Consider the following 19,729-nt stretch of genomic DNA (forward strand, 5'->3'; position numbering starts at 1 on the left):
AAAATCCTGTGGATATAGTTATTGCTATAATCATGTCTTTTTTTAATCAAAAACTGTAAAGCTGTTTAATTTTATTTGTTGTTAAATCAATCTCTTCATAGATTCCAGGATTGAAATTGGTGTTAGTGTAGTGTTTGACTCTTTTTTCCTCCCGCAAAAGCTCTTGTTTCTGGGCAGTTTCATAGTTATCATATTGGCTCTACTTAGTACAACTGCAAACCTTCCCTAAGCCTTATATTTAAATGGAAACAAAGAGGTGAGTTATTAATGTCATTCAACTGATGCTTTCATTTTTGACCTAGTTTCAATAATGTATGCATAATTTGGAAAACATAAAGAAAACATCTATAAAATGAGATTAAAAAATGAAGCTAGCCAGCGCTGGCAGGATCCCAGTATTGAAATCCAGGCCAGGCCTTCATCCAGCTCAGGCTGTCCTCTGCAGCATGCCCCAGAGAAGCCATATCATCATCCCAGAGAGCATGGAGACCATTGACCCTTTAGTGCACTCACTGGAGTGTAACGACGTCCCGGATGGCACTGACATCCACTTCTGTTCAGTGGCTAGCTCTTCAGTGCAGGTGGCAGCCTGCACAAATAGCACATAGAAATTTAAAGTGAACCTCAGTAAGGGGAAATGTGAAAACCCACTGTACTATGTAGTTTTATATCAGCCTTTAAGGGCCTTTAAGATGTGTTTTCCTGGAATTTGGATTAGTGCCATCTTTCCGTGAGAAGTTGCTTCCTATCTCTGCCTATCTTCTCACGTTGCAGTTCATTAACAACTTCTGTCAACGGTGTGTCCAAAACATAGCTTGAATTCCTCCCAAGCCTGCAGAACCCATGATCTGCTGTCTGCCACAACCTTAACCTCATTGGGTTCTCTTCTCCCACGTTAGGGAACACTGGCTCTTCCCTTTTGCCTGCTGCTTGTTTCCTCAACATCTTCCCTTGGCTGCTTCCTCTTGGCTTCAAGGTTGATTCCTCTCAGGGGTTATGTTGCAGGATCATAGAAATAGGCAAGATCAACAGCTTCTCCCTGTACAAGTCTTTTCCAGCTACGTCCTTCTAATAAGGTGCCTTAAGGAGCAGTGTCAGAGAACGAGTTCAAATTAGTTGGGGTTACAGGGTAAATGTGTTCCCATGATAGCTTCTGATCATAACGATTAAATTACCTAATTTTACTCTGTTACCACTTCTAAGAACTGGCTGTTTGGGGGAAGGAGAACGAGTCACAGTGGTTATCAAATGCTACGCTTCTAAAATCCCTGTTCCTTCTCTGAGTGTCACACTGATGTAATCCATGCGTGTTAAGGCTGAGGACCACTCTGCTTTCTCTTGTTCAGTCAACGGACTCATCAGGCACTTTAAAACAGAACAGAAATTCAAACCAAAGCTTTTGGGTTTTTTAATGGCTTTTCTCAGGACAATGGGAGATAGATTATGACATAGAATGCCCATCCCTCACATATCAGAAATATTATACAAGAGAACCCTTTAATGGTCAGAAAAAGAAACAATGTCCTAAACCAAATATATTGCGCAAGTTAGTAATCTAAATTTGATTTTCCTTCTTCCTCTGTCATCTCTTTGCAGTGAATCCCTTGTTACTTTTTGTTTCTTTGTGATGATTTAGAAATGTCATCAATACATAAAATTTAAAAAACATTTATTGAACATCTATGTGCTGTGTGCCCTGTGCTAAGTTTGGAGATAGATACAAGCTTTGTGCATCCACGGAGCTTATTTTGTGTTGAAAGAGACGAGAAGCAAACAGGTAATTCTATAGATCACTGTATCACTACAGATGGCTAAGTGCTCTGAAGGAGCTCACAGAGTACTTCCCTAAGGAGGTACCATATAAGCTGAGTCCTGAAGAATGAAAGACAGCAGAGAAGAGGGGAGAAAAGAGTAAACTTTGTGCTTGGAGCCTTTGAACGATTTTAAGTACACATGTGCCGTGATCACATTGCACTTAAGGGAGATCTCAATGGGTATTCTCTGCAGAATGGATTAGAAAGGAGGAAAATGAAGGCAGAGAGAACAGTCAGGAAGCTATTAAAGTAGCCTGGGAAAAAGATGGTAATGGCCTAGATAAGGGAAGGGTATTGGAGATGGAGAGAACAGATATACTTTTCAGTTATAATTAAATCTTATGTAAGTACTACTTGGGGACTTGTAGAATTCTGATTAATAGTGTATCTATGGTATTCCTTATTTAGCATTCAGGCTTTATTTAAATTAAAATTTATATAAAAACTTCTTTGATATGAATTGTTAGGTTGAATATTTAGAAATACACTTTGGTTATCAGATCTCATGGAGTAATCATACAAGTCATGATGCAATCATGAAAGGTATAGAAATAAATGTAAAACTGTAGGAAAAAAATGTCATTTTCCATCTGTCATAGCACATGTATTTTGATGTGCTAAATTTAAAAAAAAGCAGTCACATAAAGGAAAATATTATTTTCAAATATACCTCCATGAAGGAAAAAACCAAAATTTGTAACCGTTGGTAAGAAGGTGTATGCTAAGTACCTTCTTTCTAGATACTTCTTCTTTCTAAATTAAGAGAATAAAAAGATTTTTTTTATACTATCGGTTTCTTATTTAATGATTTTTCACTTAAGAGTGATATGCTTTGAAATACTTCAAATGAAAACAGTTATTCTCAGATAATTTTCTCTATTCCAAGGATAGTTTAGCATTATTTCTAGAAAAGAAATTTAAAATTTTACTTGTATTTTAAAGAGAAAAAAACTGGTCCTTAGAACTTCTGTGATAGCAAATTTACTGCTGTTTCTTCATAGTTCCAAAGTTTCACTGAAAATTCGTAATATATGGAGAGTGACAATATCTACCTTTTTTAGTCTTATTTTTTAAGTTTTTATTTAAATTCCAGTTAACATATATTGTAGTATTAACTTTTATGTAGATTTTTTCTTTTTTAGAACAGTTTTATATATGCAGAAAGCACAGAAAATTCCCATATATACCCCCTTCTGGACACAGTTTATCCTTTTATTAACATCTTGCATTAATGTGGTACATTTTTTCACAACTGGTGAGTCTTTACTGATACATTAATATTAATTAAAGTCCTTAGTTTACATTAGAGTTCTCGTTGTGTTGTACATTGAGTTTTGACAAATGTATAATGTCACATATCCACCGTTACAGAATCATACAGAATAGTTTCACTACCCTAAATATCCCCTGCATTCCATGTACTCATCCTTCTTCCCCCTGAACTCTTGGCAGCCACTAGTCATTTTTTTGTCTATATTAGTTTTGCCTTTTCCAGAATGTCATATAATTAAAACCATAGTGGCTTTTTAAGACTGGCTTCTTTCACTTAGCAATATGTTTGGAAAATTCTTCCATTTCTTTTTTGTAGCTTCACAGCTCATTTCTTTACATTGCTGAGTATTATCCCATTGTATGGATGTACCACAATTTATCTATTCACCTGCTGAAGGACATCTTGGCTGCTTCCAGTTTTAGCACTTATGAGCTTGTATGCAGGTTTTTGCATGGACATTACTTTTCAACTAATTTGGATGAGTACCTAGGAGTGCAGTTGCTGGATTGTATTGTGAGACTATGTTAAGCTTTGTAAGGAACTGCTGGACTTTGTTCCGAAGTAGCTGTGCCACTCTCCAATCAGTAACGAATGAGAATACTTGTTCCTTCATAAGGTCTGTGTGCATTTGCTTGCGTATGGATGGCCAATTGTCTCAGCACCATTTGTTGAAAAGTCTGTCTTTTCTCCATTGAACTGTCTATGCTTTTTGTCAAAAGTCAGTTGACTACCTTTGTGCAGGTCTGTTTCTGGACTCTGTTCTGTTCTATTTATCTGTTTGTCTCCACCTTCATGAACTCTGCACTGTTTTGATCACTGTAGTTTCATAGCAAATCTTAAAGTCAGATAGTGTCATTCCTTCAATTTTGTTTTCTCCTTCAAAATTGTGCCAGCTATCTGGGTATCTTGCATTTCTATATAAACTTCAGAAGCAGTTTGTCACTATCCATAACATAATTTGTTAGGATTTTGATTGGGATTCTGTTGAATCAATAGAATGAGACTGAGAAAACATAACACCTTAATAGTATTAAGTCTCTTATTTATTTAGCTTTTCTTTGATTTCTTGCATCAGAGTTTTGTAGTTTTAATGCTTCCTTTTTAGATGATGTATTACAGAAGTTAAAATTTCTCATCCTAAATGTGATAGAACTTTATTAAGACATACTTTTAAGCTACTACTATTTTTAAGTAATATTTTCCAGTAATCAAAAGAACTAGTTGCAACATCTGGGGAGGCCTTGTTGAAATAAAAACTATATCAGTAATGAGAATTAACAAAAGCAGTTTTAATACTTTATGCATAAAATACTGCAAAGTCATTGGTAAAAAAAAAAAGGCTAGTTGCACAACCTTCATTATATGAAGATGTCTTTCAGAAATAATGCAATTTTTAACATTTTTGGTAGCATGATTCCTGGATGTTTATAATATTTTATCCCCTACAAATTGGAAAGGAACCCCCCCAAAAGAAAAAGTAATAGTTCATAATTTTTGAGAGTCTTTATAATGAGATAAACTTTAATATGACTAAATGTGAAATAAACCATTGACAGCAATGTCATTTAAAAATATCTGCAAGCATATTATTTCTGCCAAGAAATTCAATGACTAAAATGTCTACCAAGTGAATTTATTTGATTTAACTTAACCTGTCATTGACTTTAAATGATGTTTTGCACTGTTGCAGAGAGAATTTGAAGTAACCTATAGGAATGAATCCAATCGGAAAATACTGCCTAATATAAGTTGGTTTTCAATAAATTTTTGAAATTGAATGAATGACTGTGTTTTAAATTCACAAGTATATAGAGACAAAGGAAAGTATGACATTTTTAAGATAAAATCGATTAGCACAAAGAAATAAGAACACATAAATGTGTACTATATTTTTTCTGAAAAATTACCAGAATTAATTTTTATCAATCATAACAAGGAGAAAAAATAATCAGATACCAATGTTCTTTAGATATAAATTCCAATTACACAATTTATTCTTGAACAAAATAAGTTGTTGATTTACTTTAGAAATATCGTTAGTTTTTTCATAAGAAGGGTTATTCTCTTTGGTCACATTTTCAGGAAAATAATTGTGCCATAGCCCAAATTTCATTGCAACAATACAGAAAATGTTGATAATTATACTTGGCTTGTCATCTGATTGAATTCATTTATATACTCATTTGACTATGAATGCATGATTGTGTGTATTTTTAAACAATCTTCTGTATATCATATGTTATAAATTATATATAGATATATAGCACATGTGTTTTATACACACACAATATGAACATAGTAAGACTTAAAAAGGGGAATTTCTCTAAAAAATAGTTCTAGTCCTTAGTACTTCAGCACTTAACATCTCCATATAAAACATAAAGTAATATACTTTAAAGAGAGATTCAGAGTTTAAATACAAATACTTGCTTGGTACACACGTGGGAGCATTTACAGGAACATTCACTCACACCTTACATACATTCACTATATATTGAAATAATAGTGTCCAACAGGCACGGTCCAGAGCCCTGGGAATAAAATGATAAATAGGGAAAGAACGACAAGGAGAATATACCATCTAATAGAAAGATGGGATGTTCACAAAACATCAAAGGAACCAGAGAATTGTTGCCATGGAAGGATCTCTGAGGGATAGTCCTGGAGTCGACTCTGAGCACATGTGTTCAGGCTTCAAAATATCCATGACTTTTGCAAGGTACTTAGAATTACTCCATTAAAACTGCATACAGGTAGTAGCTTGCATGATGGGACACCAGAATTATAGTTCTATGTGACAAAATAGGTAGATGCCATTCCTAGCACTAAAAAAAGCACATGAAAAGGCAGAGGTCTGTTCATACTTAACACCACCATTGGACAAAATCAGCGTGTCTGTCGCTGAGATTTATGTTTAATCCCAATTTATTGAACAGATTTAGAAGAATGACCTAATGTTTACATTATAAGGTTTGTTTGTCTTCTCTGGATAAAGTAAATTATGGCCTGCTAAAGTCCAGTGGGAGAATTTTTGACTTCTGAAAAAGTCTATTTTAATACACCATTCACCAGTAAAGACTTAGCTATCTGGTGTCCCCCCCCCAAAAAAAAAAATGATCCTCATCCCCATATTAACAAATATAAATACTTATTCTGCCATTTGGTAATATTAGGATGGCTGTGAATTTTCTTTCCCCAGCATTTGGTTCTGGTACTTAATGTCACACTACACTGCAGAAACAAATTTATGTCTTGATCAATATGAGCAATTAAAAAGCCTTTGTAAAGTGGCTGAGCCTTTGAATTCATTTAATTATTTTAGATCCAATGGGAGAAAAGAAGAGGTCACTTTTTCTCAAATTTTATACAGAATTATTCCACACACTTAAAGAAATTTGTTCTTTTTGCTGTACAGATTTGCTTTGCGTAAACCAGTTCTATTAGCCTAAAAACAGACTCCTCGTAGAATATTATTAACTTTTATGTGTAGGCACTTATGCACATTCTGTACTGTCACTCCCTGTAACAAGATGAGAAAATACTCCTGGATCTCTTTTTTACTGTGAAAGCTTTCTGGAAAAATAAAATTACAACTACTCAGACCATAGTTGATGTGACAAAAAGTAAAGTATTTTCAGATGTTAGTAGTAGACAGTAGAGGCAGAATAAATTTACAGGTATGACTAACACTTAGCATTGTTAAAGAAATGATTCTACGTGAAACACATATAAAGGCTATTTGATTGTCTTCCAAGGAAACCTACGTGGTACTTAGTTCTTCTTGGATTCCGGAAGAAAGGATAAAATCCATATATCTTACCTGTTTGAAGGAAAGAGGATGTGGACTACCTAAGGTAACCACAACATTTTAAAAGAGTAATAGTTTAAAAGCTAAAAACAAGGTGAAAAGCTTAGGAAAGTGAAATGACAGTGCAAAACATATTGGAGACAGGTTGATGATATGACTTTTACCTTGAAATAATTTTTTGTTTCTCTAAACTGCCTATTTTAGTGATTATGCACAGATATACACACAAATATATAAAATACATGTAGATATATATGATACATAATATTTTTTTAAAAATGTAAATAATATACAAGGGAATCTTCTCTTCAATCTGTCTGTTCTCATACCATCTATGCAATCTATGAAGCTATGATCTACCTGCCTTCTTTCTAAATACTTACTTCCTCAGTTAGTCTTTCACATTAAATCAATTAACAGTCATTCAATTTTGTGCTACAGTTAAAGTTGTCTATTTAAAAAAAAAGAAACAAAAACCTCAATTAGGGAAAGTCATTTGCTTGGTAGACACAGTTATGTGCAAAAGGTACTGATGGCTTTCAGCATGACATGTGTGTTCAACTTTCTTACGTAATCAGCATGCCAAAATTAGATTTCATGTATTTTTTTCTCTAAAAGTGTTTTCTTGTTTTTTTAGTTCTTGTTGTCTTTTAGCTCTCTTGGCAGCTTTTGTTTCTGTAACCACTAGCCATTAGTTTGTCTGTGAAGTAACAGAGATTTGTTTATAGTTGCTGTTTTTAAGGACCCCAACTATGATCATCTTGATTTGAAAATCCTTCCTTCCTTGTTCACCATCTTCTCCAAACATTGTTCACTTCCTCATGCTGCTTACAAAGTGAATTTAGTATTATCAACTATTGATAGACAACAACTTATTGACAGACAATAGCTCAACACTTTTTTCTTTACTCAATTCTCTACCTGTCTATGATCCAGTATTCATAAAGCCTGAGTCATAACCCGAAGGTCTTGTGTAGGCAATGGTTTGCTGGTAATGTTTCATAACCAACTTTCAGAATAAGATATGTGGTATTTGCCAGCTTCCATGGTGTGTGTATTTTGTCTGTGGTCATGGTCAAGCTACACAGATCCCCTGGTTTGGGAAGAGAAGAGCATAATCTCTCCAGCCCATACAAGCAGGCCCCAGATCTACCCTATGAATTAATTTTGAGCCTGAGGTTCTGCAGATCCTTACCTCATCTTCTCTTTAATTGGCTGCACTTAGCTCTACAGATTGGGATACATGTGTTGCCCTTGGTGTTTCTTTTAAAAGAAGAAAAGAGCCCCTGTGTTATTACCACCGCTACTACTGTCTCAGTAAGAACTCCCCTAATAATCTCTTTCCTTGGAGCAAACAGAACATTATCCACCCAAAGTGGCAGGTGTAGATGTGTTTGTTTATTAGAAGAACACATAAATAAGGACCATGTGAGAAGCAAGAACACCAAAATACCAGACACTTCAAAAGGAGAAAAAAATCCAAAGAGATTTTAACAAGGGACTAAGAAAGTAAATTAAAGGTTGATTTTTGTCCACATAGAGTAGTAAAGATGCTTAGTGGGCCCTTGAACTCCTATAAGATCAGATAGAGGAGCTTTGAATTTTGTTATGTATAAAAGTGTGTTTTACCAAGATGATAGTGCTACTTCTCGTTTACTGATGTATATTCTTCTGTCCCAGATAGCCATTACTGAATTTTCTCCTTTATACTGCAGTAGTATATTTTTCACCCAACTGTGAAATTAAAAAATTCTCCCTGTAGCAGTTGGATACAGTTTGTTAGCTTGTATCTTATCAAAAACTGCTTAAATGTATCTCTGGTGGCATTTCAATGATAATTAAAAGCAGAATTCCAATGTTTCTGGAGTGAAGAATATACTGAGTTACTACTTAACTCATCTGGTTTAACTCTGCTGAGAAACTTGTCCATCATGCAAAGTAACAGGGGTCTAGGTCTTTCCATGGTCTTTAATTTTGTGCCCCCATTTATAAATGTCCAAGGTGAGAGAATGGATTTGATAAATGGGTCTGTATTTTTTAGAAGAAAGGCAAAGAATCTAAGACATAAATCATCTTATTAAATTAGGTCAAATAGTCAAACAAATGTGAGGCACTATTATCTGATTTGGGCAGTAAAAGAATATTATTTCTTTCTTACTCAAACCCAGGAGTAGCTTCTGTCCATCAGCAGAGGTTCTTGGTGCAGGAACTGCTCAGCACTCTGTAGAATATTCTCTGTCTCCAGACTTTTCTTCTTTCTAGACTTTATTGCACACCCTTGCAGTTGTTACCTTCCTAAAGCCAAAGTCAGAACATTTGATTTCCCAGTAACTAGCTGTGTAAGGCCAGTTTCTCCATTATTTCTTTCTGGTTCGAAATGGTTTCTCCTGCCTCTGAACATACCTAGACTATGTCAATTTGAAAAACAAAACAAAACAAAAAATCTTCACAATTTTTTACGTAAAAAATACATAGATGTGTGTGAGAGAGAGGAAATGAGGGAAACACAATTGATAAAGCAAAGGTGTAAAATGCATTAACATTTATACAGGTGAATCTGAGTAAAAGATCTGAGTGTTCTTTGTACTATTTGTATTCTTGCAATTTCTTTGTATTTAAATTTTATTTCCAAGTAAACAGTTAAAAAAAAAAAAAACATAAAATGAAAACCCTTCAGTATCTGATCCCAATCTAAGGAGCTCAGTTATAATTCTCCTCTAAGTGCTATCTGCTCCATTCACACCAGGTGATCCAAATGATCATGGTATGGTGTTTGTGGATTAGCTTTGCAAGGTATACACCTCCTATTAGAGCAACACAGGGGAAGAAGTCAAATATGTGGGGACTTGAGAAAGTGTAAGTCCTGTGAGGTAGGGTGATCAACTCTTCCAGTTCCCTTGGAGAGCAGGGTTTCCCAGACACAAGAATTTCAGTACTAATCCCAGGTAAATTGGGGTGAGTTGGTCATCCACCCTACTTTGAGGAGACTCTGAATAGATGAGTTTAGCCCATTTCGAAAATAGGTTTCAGGAATGCTGGGAAATGAGGCTTGAGCAGAACCCTGGATTCCAAATGAAGGTATTTCAGCTTCACTCTGTGCACAATGGGAAACCAAACAAGCAGATTGAACTATGATGGAACAGAGTTGTATTACAGGAAATCTAGGTTGTATTAAAAGAAAATCTGATATACACAGGACTGTTCAGATAAGAAGACTGTATTGAAGATCTGTGTAGCTTCATTGTTCGTAGATTCCCATTGTCTACCCAGTGAAGTCCAAATTCCTTAGCTCAGAATGAAAGACATATTTATAAGAACAACTAAGTATCTAGGACTGTATTATAGAATCTCCCCCAAATGTGTGAAGTTTGTGTTATCATGTCCAGTTTGCAGATATGGGAACTGAAGATCAGAGGTATGAATTGCTTTCCCCAAGGGCTCTCAGCACCATATGGCAGAATTATAAATCACACCAACATTTGCCTCTGGATTCTCGCACTTCTATCCTAGTTAATTAGCCACAGCCTCCCCATAGAAGACCATGTCCTCTAGCCTCATAGCTCTCACTACCTTCTGGATGGACCCAGGCTTTCCTTTGGTGGGCATGCCATCCTGAGGCTCCTCCCACCTAAATCCTGTCCATCCTTTAGTGATTTTCCCTTCATACAAATTCCCTGACATTAATCCAGATAGAAATTATTTCTCTCCCCTCTAACACCTGGCATGTTCTGTTTGTCTCATTCACATAGTCCTACCTTTTGGACAGTTACATTAAAATGTAATGGATTACAGAGTATAGATCGTGTTTTCAGACAAGATCTAGGTTAAATTCCAGATCTCCCCCATTTGTAGATAGTATATAATCTTGGTCTGTGGCCCTAAGCCATTTGAGCTTCAGTTTTCTCCTGTATAAAATCAATATAATGTTACATTATTTGTAGGATTACCATAACAATTAACAATGTAAGCATCTACAAGATGAAATAATGTAATATCTGACCATTGTCACCAATTAAATTTTAAAGCTACTGAAGTCAAAAATTCACCTTGCATTTTTTTTCTTGCTTGATTCTAAGCCCTTTGTTTTGCATATAATGTGACTCAATAAAATGTTTATTTAATGAATAAAATAGGGTTATATAGGACGGTAGCATTGGAATGGAAATAATTTTTCAGGAAGAATATTGGAAATAAGATTTAAATACAAAGAAGTTATAAAAATACAGAGTACAAAGAACACTCATACACCTTTTATCCAGATTTACCTTGATAAATGTTAATATTTTTCACTGCTTTGCTTTATCATTTCTGTTATTTCTCTCTGTCACATATAATATTTCTTTTTACACCGTAAAGGTTTAAAAGAATTAACATCGTATAGATATGTTTAGAGGCAGGAGAAATCACTTCTAACTGGAAAGGAATAATGGAAGAACTGGACTTAAGAGATTTTATAAAGATTTAATAAATGGGGCAGCCCCAGTGGCGCAGTGGTTTAGCGCCGCCTTCAGCCCAGGGTGTGATCCTGGAGACCTGGGATCGAGTCCCACATCAGGCTCCCTGCATGGAGCCTGCTTCTCCCTCTGCCTGTGTCTCTGCCTCTCTCTCTCTCTCTCTCTCTAAATAAATAAATAAATAAATAAATAAATAAATAAATAAAGATTTAATAAATGGTTTGATATATATTTGATGAGGCAGCTGGGGGAAGAAAAAAACACCTGAAGTTTTGAGTCTAGGATTCATGTACTAAAAGGAAGTGATAACTTCAATTTTATTAAAGATAATATTATCAAGCTATGAAAGCCAGATAGCATAGGGTGAGGCTTCTGAAAGTTAGAACTTGGCCTGCGTGTCAGTCTAGGCCAAAGCACCAGTTATACCAGCAGTGTGACTTTGAATAAATTACCTGGGCCTCTGTTTCCTCATCTCTCATAGAATGGTGACACTTCCTATAATGCATATAAAACATTTACCACAGTAGCTGCCATGAAATAAGCACCAAATTAGTGAGAACAATAACAAAAGTTAGGATCACTGTAACATAAAAAGGAAATGGTCTAGGAATTGGCGGAGAACAGCCTAGGAAGTTTTAGCTACAGAGCACTTGGCCTTGAGTGTTATAGTCAAAGTGGCTTTTACTTGACACTGAAGCATTTGCAGCTGCTAAGGGATCGTATCATTTAAAGCATGCACTCTCCTAGACTTTTTTGTTGAAGGAAAATGTCATATTTGACTTTAACATGGATTACGCTTTTTTCCAAGAATATTTCTTCTAATTTTTCTGTGGCAAAGCAGCTGCTGTTGCTATGCCATCAGCTCTGTTGCTATGGGGGATGCCTTGGGGGCTTGCCAGATTAGGATTGGTTATTTCAGCACCCTCATTTTCACAGTTGACATTTTTCTATGTTGAATCATGCAATTTTATCTTAATTCAATGGGTAGGCTCAATAATGGTGATCAGCTCTGAAAGAACTGAAATTAGTTATAAAGGAATCAGACCATGTGTCTCCTCAGAAAACTTAGATTAACAATTCAAGTGTAGGAAGCTTGCATTTACACACATGTCTGTGCAAGACTAAATGGTGATATATTTAGAAGCTTGCCTGTGTTTAAGACATGTGACTCTAAGTCATGAAATTCAGAGAAATAAAAAAGGATAAACACTGGCATTTATGCAGTTATCATGAACAGAGAAATTCCAATCAGAGGTGACCACATCCTATCAACTTCAATGACAACTGTCAAGATTAACGTCATTTGGAAGCCATTCTCCATAAATGTAGTTCTCTTATGCTTTCAGGATGTTTGTCTCTGGTAAAGCTTCTCTACTATCAGATCTACTTTCTAATGAGCTTTGCCTGCCTCTGTAATATGGTGATGTTGACTATTTCAGACAGTCGCCAAACTTCAAATTGCCAAAATTTGAAAGTCTGAAAAAAAAAAAAAAGAAAGTCATCCTCACAACAATTCTCTCCCTTTTTTGATCTTCTCTATTTCAAGTGCAAGGAGAAGTAACCTTTGGAAAATAAGATCTAGGAGCTTCTGTACCCTGGTTGCTTAGTCACTAGTGTATTTAAACAGGACAAGACCTGAATTTGTAATTTTTCCAAATATACATTCACAAATGGGCTTGTAAAAAGGATATAAGTAAGTTGGCCTAATACTGGAAACCAAGATTTTGCTACTTAGAAGCAAATTTTGTAATATTTTATGGCATTTTTACTCATCAACATTAGAGAACACTGGAAGCTGGGTTTATGAACAAATTTGACATTTCCGCAATAAAATTTATTCTAGCAAATAACTTTGATCATTTCCTGAAAGTGCTCATTCTCAACTGCTGAGTGCATTTTTTATCTCAATATCTCAATAATTCCTCTCCTAAAAAAAAAAATACTATCTTTACTCTTACTCTAGAGAACAAACTGATGGTTGGTTACCAGAGAGGAGGTTGGTGGAAGGATGGGCGAAACTTGAGATGAGCACCAGCTGATGCATGGAAGTGTTGAGTCACTATATTGTACACCTGAAACTAATAGTATACACTGTATGTTAACGATACTGGAGTTTAAAGGAAAAGTTTTTTAAAATGCTGTCTTTAACAATTAAAGAGGCCATACACATTTGAGTTGCACAATTTAATGTTAATTTCAAGGAATTATTTATACAGATCTTTTCAGACTAGTAAGATATATGTGTAAATAAATACAGATATTATGAATAAAAGGTAAGATTTTTAGAATTCTAAATAGAAAATTATATATAACTCAAGAGGACTTCAAAACATGAATAATTCCCATGACCAATTCATGATGTTATAATATATATACTTTCCTGCATACTTTAAAGCCTTAAAAATATGGCATATTTAGAAATAGAACTCAGTGAAGTCATGAGAACAGAAGCAAGCACAAGTTCTTAGGTCTTATCCTCATCTCCCCCTTCCATTTATCCCAGCTACCAAAAGAAAACAAATGTGAAATCTGAATGAACACTAATATTCTGTTACAACATTTGTAAAATAATTTGAATTATTTTGGGAACCATTTGGGAACCATTTGAGAAGGGAAGAAGTAATGTCATTCTTTTTTAAATTATTTATTTATTATATTTTAGAGAGAGTATACATGGTAGGGAGGGGCCGAGGGAGAGAATCTCAAGCAGACTCTCTGCTGAGCATGGGAGCCCAACAAGGGGCTCAGTCTCAAGACCTGAGATCATGACCTGAGCCAAAATCAAGAGTAGGACACTTAATCAACTGAGCCACCCAGGTATCCTGGTAATGTCATTTTTACTTAAATCATTAAATGCTTTTAGATGGCCTGAAGTATACGAGATACATTACATGGCAACATAATACTTACAGTTTAAAAAAAAAAAATAGAAACAATTTGCTTCGTGCCCTATTCCATAGGTATTTCTGTCCTAGCTAGCTCTCAGATACTTATGTAGTATACCTGTCTTTGCTCATACAACATTTTGTTCTTACTGTAATCACTTTGTTACCTGTTCTTCCCAGTGACCTTCTTAATGGCTGGGCCTTACTTTGTGTAAAATTGTAGCTGAATGACCTGGATTAGTGATTGCTGTATATTTTAACTCAGCTTTCCCCTTCCAAATTTGCTCCTTCCCACACAATATTCAACTGCTATCTAACATCCTGTGTCAGACATCCTGGCGTCATTTATGAGCACTGCATCTCTTTTAGTGCATCAAATTCTGTTCAACTCCTGTAGATCCCTCACCATTCATTTCCTGCCACCACCACTTTAGTCCATGCCCTCACTCATTTTGCTGAGACTGCACCAGTAACTTCCCTCTGGCCCCTGTAGCCAGTTTCACTCCTCTCCAAGAATTTCTCTAAAACACAAATCAGGCCTGTTACCCATCATACTGATTTGCATATCTAATAGACCTTTTATAAGCTTAATATGTCCAAACCTAACACTGGAGCTTCCCTGACAACCCAAACTTTTCCAACCTCTTCATCAAAGTAAATGGTAGTCTATTATTGCCATTTCTGTGGCCCCAAGCCTTGGAATCTCTCTCTTCTTGTTCATGCCAGGTACTCAATCCAACGATTGAATTGACTATTGACTCTGTCTTGACAATATGTGTAGAATATTACCATTCCTTCAAATCTGCCAACGTACCAGCCCACTAAGCCATCATCCCCTGACATCAAGACCTCTGCATTAGTCCCTGACAGTCTGTCTGCACCTTTGCCTTCTGTTGTTCCTAATTGGACTCAGACAGAGGTGAGTATAAGGTATAGTGGATGGATTATTTTCACATTTGACAGATAAGGACTCTGACACTAGGAGTTTGAGCATGAGTGATAAAGTGAGGATTTACTCCATTCCTAAACTCCTGTTCTGTTCACCTCTGACATCTGAGGCCTGTAAAGGGTTAAGTGACATGTTAGCAAGGACCACCTATACTGGAAGAACACAGACTGGAACTAGACACAGTGTACTGCCCATCCAAGTATTGAGTAATTCATAGAGTGAAACAAGCACTAAGGATGCATTTATTTTGACTAATGGGATTTTAAAATGAAAATATGCCTAGGAGATCAGCAAATTGAGCTTTAGTTAATTCTGTAGGGAAACATAAACCCTTCTTCTGAGAGCTGAAATTAAGTCATTGAGAAAACTGAAAAATTTTTAATGTATTTTCACAACGAACAGTATGTATGTTAATAACAAAGGCAACAACAGTAGATACCTTGAATTTTCTGTATATATTTTATAAGGTTATCTTCCTTGAGTGTGACTCATATGTGGACATATGTTCCACAAGATTCAGTGGGTTTAACACATGACTCCATTTTGGCCTCTTATTTACTTTTAACAATTAGAAAAAAAAAGTGCATTGTTCATGCATTCTTTATTCTTTATTTGTTCACTCTTCAGAGTACAAGATACTCTAAAGTGTCTTGTCATTCAGGGTTGTTTTAAAATGTAGCATATTAATAGAAAACTTGAGTTCTAGTAAGGCCAACAGATTGGGAGATGACTGACATTGAAAATACAGCTTGTTTTTTAGGTTACCCAAGAGGAAGGGGCATGCCATGAAAGGAGGTATTACAGGCAAGCACCAAGATAGGTCAGGAGACAGAGAGAGAGAATGTATGGACAAGAGCCTTTATTGTGGCCTCTAAATGAAGTGTTGAAAACAAGACAATAGGCCCAAAATGGTGCCAGGCCCCACATCACCAGACTTAATTGCAGATTTGTCTTTACCAGAGATAGAATCTTTAACCAGTTAATCGGGAATCACCAGGTCAGCATTGGTGAGATAATCTGCATTATAGATCCCTGCCATCCCCTGGGGGAAATTGACCTTGACACACCAATCCACTTTTGCTGGTATAATTTCCTTGTTCTCATTTCCTTCTCCCTACAAATACCAACTTCATTTTGTCCAACTCCTCAAAGCTCCTTTCTATTTGCTAGATAGGATGCTAATTGGCTTCATGAATTGAATAAAACCAATAGGATCTTAAAAAAAATTCAAAGTAATTTATTTTTCGAATCATAAAGAGTAGAACAGGTTGTGCTCTTTTCATGCTTTCTTTTAAAAATTATTGTCCACAAAAAAAAAAAAAAATTATTGTCCACAGTAGGGAAATGCAAATTAAGACCATAGTGATATACCACTTAATACCCATTAAACTGGCTGTTATATTTTTTAAAAAAATAATCTAACAAGTGTTGGTGAGGATGTGAGGAAAATGGAAATCTTGTATATTGCTGGTGGGAATTTAAATGGTACAACCAGTATGGAAAATTATATAGATGTTCCTTAAAAGTTAAACACAGAATTACCATATGCTACAGCAATTCCATTCTAGGTATATACCCAAAAAGAATTGAAAGCAAGAAATCAAACGGATATTTGTACACAAGCATTCATAACAGTAGTATTCACAACAGCCTAAAGGTGGAAACAACCCACATGTCCATGAACAGGTGGATGGTTGGGGGAAAAAAAGTGGTTTATGCATATATAGGAATATTATTCAGCCTTTAAAAGGGGTTGAAAGTGGGGCACCTGGGTGGCTCAGTAGTTGAGCATCTACCTTCAGCTCAAGTCATGATCTGGGGTCCTGGGATCGAGTCCTGCATCGGGTTCATCACAGGGAGCCTGCTTTTCCCTCTGCCTGTGTCTCTGCCTCTCTTTCTGTGTCTCTCATGAATAAGTAAATAAAATCTTTAAAAGGGGGTGGGCTGAAAGTTTGATATGTGCTATATAGCACAGATAACCCTTAAAAAGTATCATTCTAAGGGAAATAAGCCAGACATAAGAGGGCAAATACTATATGTTTCCACTTATCCAAGGTATCTAAAATAGGCAAATTCATGGAGACCATAGTAGAATTGTGTTATTAGGGACTGAGGAGATGTAGGAATAGGAGTTACAGAATTCCCATTTGGAATGATGAAAATGTTCTGGAAATGGATAGTGGTGATAGTTACATAACATTGCAAATGTGCTTAGTACCAATAAATTACACACTGAAAAATCATTGAAATGATAATTTTGTTATGTGTACTTTACCACCATAAACACTATGATTCAAGAAAGAAGTTAAAATGCAAATCACAAATATTGTGACTTTATGATGAAGTTATTACATAGTATATTGAAAATACAAATTGTATGCTTTTCTGTCTCATAAATATTATGATTTTCATTGGACCTTAGATTGAAAACCAAGCTTAATGTGTTTTAATTGATAACCTTATTGAGATATTTGTAGATTCACACACAGCTTTAAGAAATAATACAAAGAGAAAACCACATCCATTTTACCCCGTTTCCTCCAATGGCAACATTTCAAAAAACTGTAATATAATACCACAACCAGGATATTGACATTGATGAAATCTACCAAGCTTAAGACTTCCACAATTTTATTTGTATTGGTTTGGGGTGTATATATCTATGTACTGAGTTTTATGCAATTTTATCACATGTATTTAGATTCCTGTATCTACCATCACAGGGAAGATACTGAGCAGCTCCATCACCACAGAGATCCCTGGTTTGACCCTTCTGTAGGTACATCTACTTTCTCCAGAACTTTCCTGCTCTACATTTTCATCCCCATACCCATCCCTAAACTCCGACCAAGCATTAATCTGTTCTCTGTCTCAGTAACTTTGATATTCAAAACTGTTACATAAGTGCAATCATTTATAAATGATATGTATTTTTTTAGGATTGGCTTTTATCACTCACATAATTCCCTAGAGTTTCATCCCAGTTGTTATTTGTGTTAATGTTAATTCCTTTTATTGCAGAATAGTTTTCCATTGTGTGAATGTTTCTTCACCCCTTGAAAGACATCTGGTCTTTTTCCAGGTTTTGGCTATTCTGAAGAAAGCTGCTATAAACATATTATGAGTTTTTGTGTGAACATGTTTTTATTTTTTATGGAATAATGTGTAATTGCTGAATCATATTGTAATTGCATATTAATTTTGTAAGAAACTGTCAAACTGTTTTTCCAAAGTCCTGATGTCATTTCACATTTCTACTAGCCATATATGAGTGATTCAGTTTCTCTGCATCTTCATTGCATGTAGTGTTGTGACTATCACTTATTTTAGCCATTCTTTATGAATAATATTATCTTAATTTGCACTTTTCTGACCAAAGATGTTGAATATTTGTGTATGCACTTGTTGCTATCTGTATTCATTCTTTGGTAAAATATCTACTCAAGGCTTTGATTGAATTGTATCTGATCTATTTCCTTGTTTATAGTGCTGTAAATGTCTTTCTCATCATGGCTTTAGCTGCATACCATGTATTTTGAGTTTTCATTTTCATTGCTCTTTGACTCATGGGTTACTTAGAAGTCTGCGTTTTAATATCCACATATTTGGAAATTTTCTTGTTAACTTTCTGTTACTCATTTCAAGTTAGATTCCATATGGTTGGAGAAAACATTATGTTTGATTTCAATACTTTTATTTTTGTTGAGGTTTGTTTTGTGGCCAAGGAACTCATCTATCTTGGTAAAGGTTCAGTGGGTGTTTGGGGGAAAAAATGTGTACCCTGCTGTTGTTAGGTGTGGTGTTCTGTATATGCCACTTGAAGTTTGTTGATTGTGTTATTCAGATCTTCTGTGTCTTTGCCGATTTTCTATCTAGTAGTTATATAGTTGTTAAGAGGAAGATATTAAAGTCCCTACTTAAAATTGTGGATTTTTCTACTTCTCCTTGAAACCCTATGACTTTCTGCTTCATGTATTTTGAGCTCTGTTTGTATACATCTTTTGGATTAGTATCGTTGTCTTCCTCACAAACTAATTCTTGTATCACTGTCATATCTCTCTTTTTTTTCTTGATATAGTTCTTGTTTTAATGACTGGTTTATCTGTTATCAATACAGTCACACCTGCTTTCTTAAAATTGTTGTTTGCATGGTATTTTTTTTCCTGCTGAATTTGAAGTGATTTTCTTATAAACATCATATTTTGGAGTCATGTTTTATTTCATGCCAATCTCTATCTTTTAATTCATGTAATTAGGCCATTTATATTTAAGGTAATTATTGAAATGTTAGTGTGTAAGATGACTACTTCATTATTTGTTTTCTCTTTGTTTCCTCTGATGCTTTTTTTTCTGTTTCTCATTTCTTACCTTTCTGTAGGTTACTTGAACAGTTTGGGGGAGTCTGTGTTGATTTGATTTTAATGTTTTTTATTGCAGTATAATACACATAACATAAAACAAACTATTTTTATGTATATACAGTTAGTGGCATTAAGTACATTCACACTGTTGTGTACCATCGTCACTGTCATCTCCAGAACTTTTT

The 19,729-nt window shown here is 35.2% G+C and overlaps 2 protein-coding genes across 24 annotated transcripts in view; one reads left to right on the forward strand and one right to left on the reverse strand.

The window, feature by feature from the left end:
- The window catches only part of DLGAP1 (DLG associated protein 1), an 875,942-nt gene that overhangs the window by 251,935 nt on the left and 604,278 nt on the right, over nucleotides 1-19,729 (forward strand). The window contains exon 1 of one of the 8 annotated variants that reach the window (XM_077900124.1): nucleotides 14,961-15,153. The exons of the other annotated variants lie outside the window; for them this stretch is intronic. The gene's annotated coding sequence lies outside the window, so the exon portion shown is untranslated. Of the gene's footprint in view, nucleotides 1-14,960; nucleotides 15,154-19,729 lie in introns of those variants that run through there. 8 annotated transcript variants of the gene reach the window in all.
- LOC144315493 (uncharacterized) overlaps nucleotides 11,575-19,729 on the reverse strand; it is a 52,980-nt gene continuing 44,825 nt past the window's right edge. For 3 of the 16 annotated variants that reach the window (XM_077900150.1, XM_077900149.1, XM_077900147.1), the window contains exons 9-10: nucleotides 13,336-13,427; nucleotides 11,648-12,825 (exon numbers count right to left, since the gene is read on the reverse strand). In XM_077900150.1, coding sequence (XP_077756276.1) covers nucleotides 12,733-12,825; nucleotides 13,336-13,427 — 185 coding nt within the window. In that variant the 3' untranslated portion in view covers nucleotides 11,648-12,732. Of the gene's footprint in view, nucleotides 12,826-13,335; nucleotides 13,428-19,729 lie in introns of all 16 variants that reach the window. The other 13 variants (XM_077900148.1, XM_077900146.1, XM_077900154.1 and 10 more) reach the window with 12 other exon arrangements.

Source organism: Canis aureus, chromosome 6 (genome assembly GCF_053574225.1).
Source record: "Canis aureus isolate CA01 chromosome 6, VMU_Caureus_v.1.0, whole genome shotgun sequence".
NCBI lineage: Eukaryota > Metazoa > Chordata > Mammalia > Carnivora > Canidae > Canis > Canis aureus.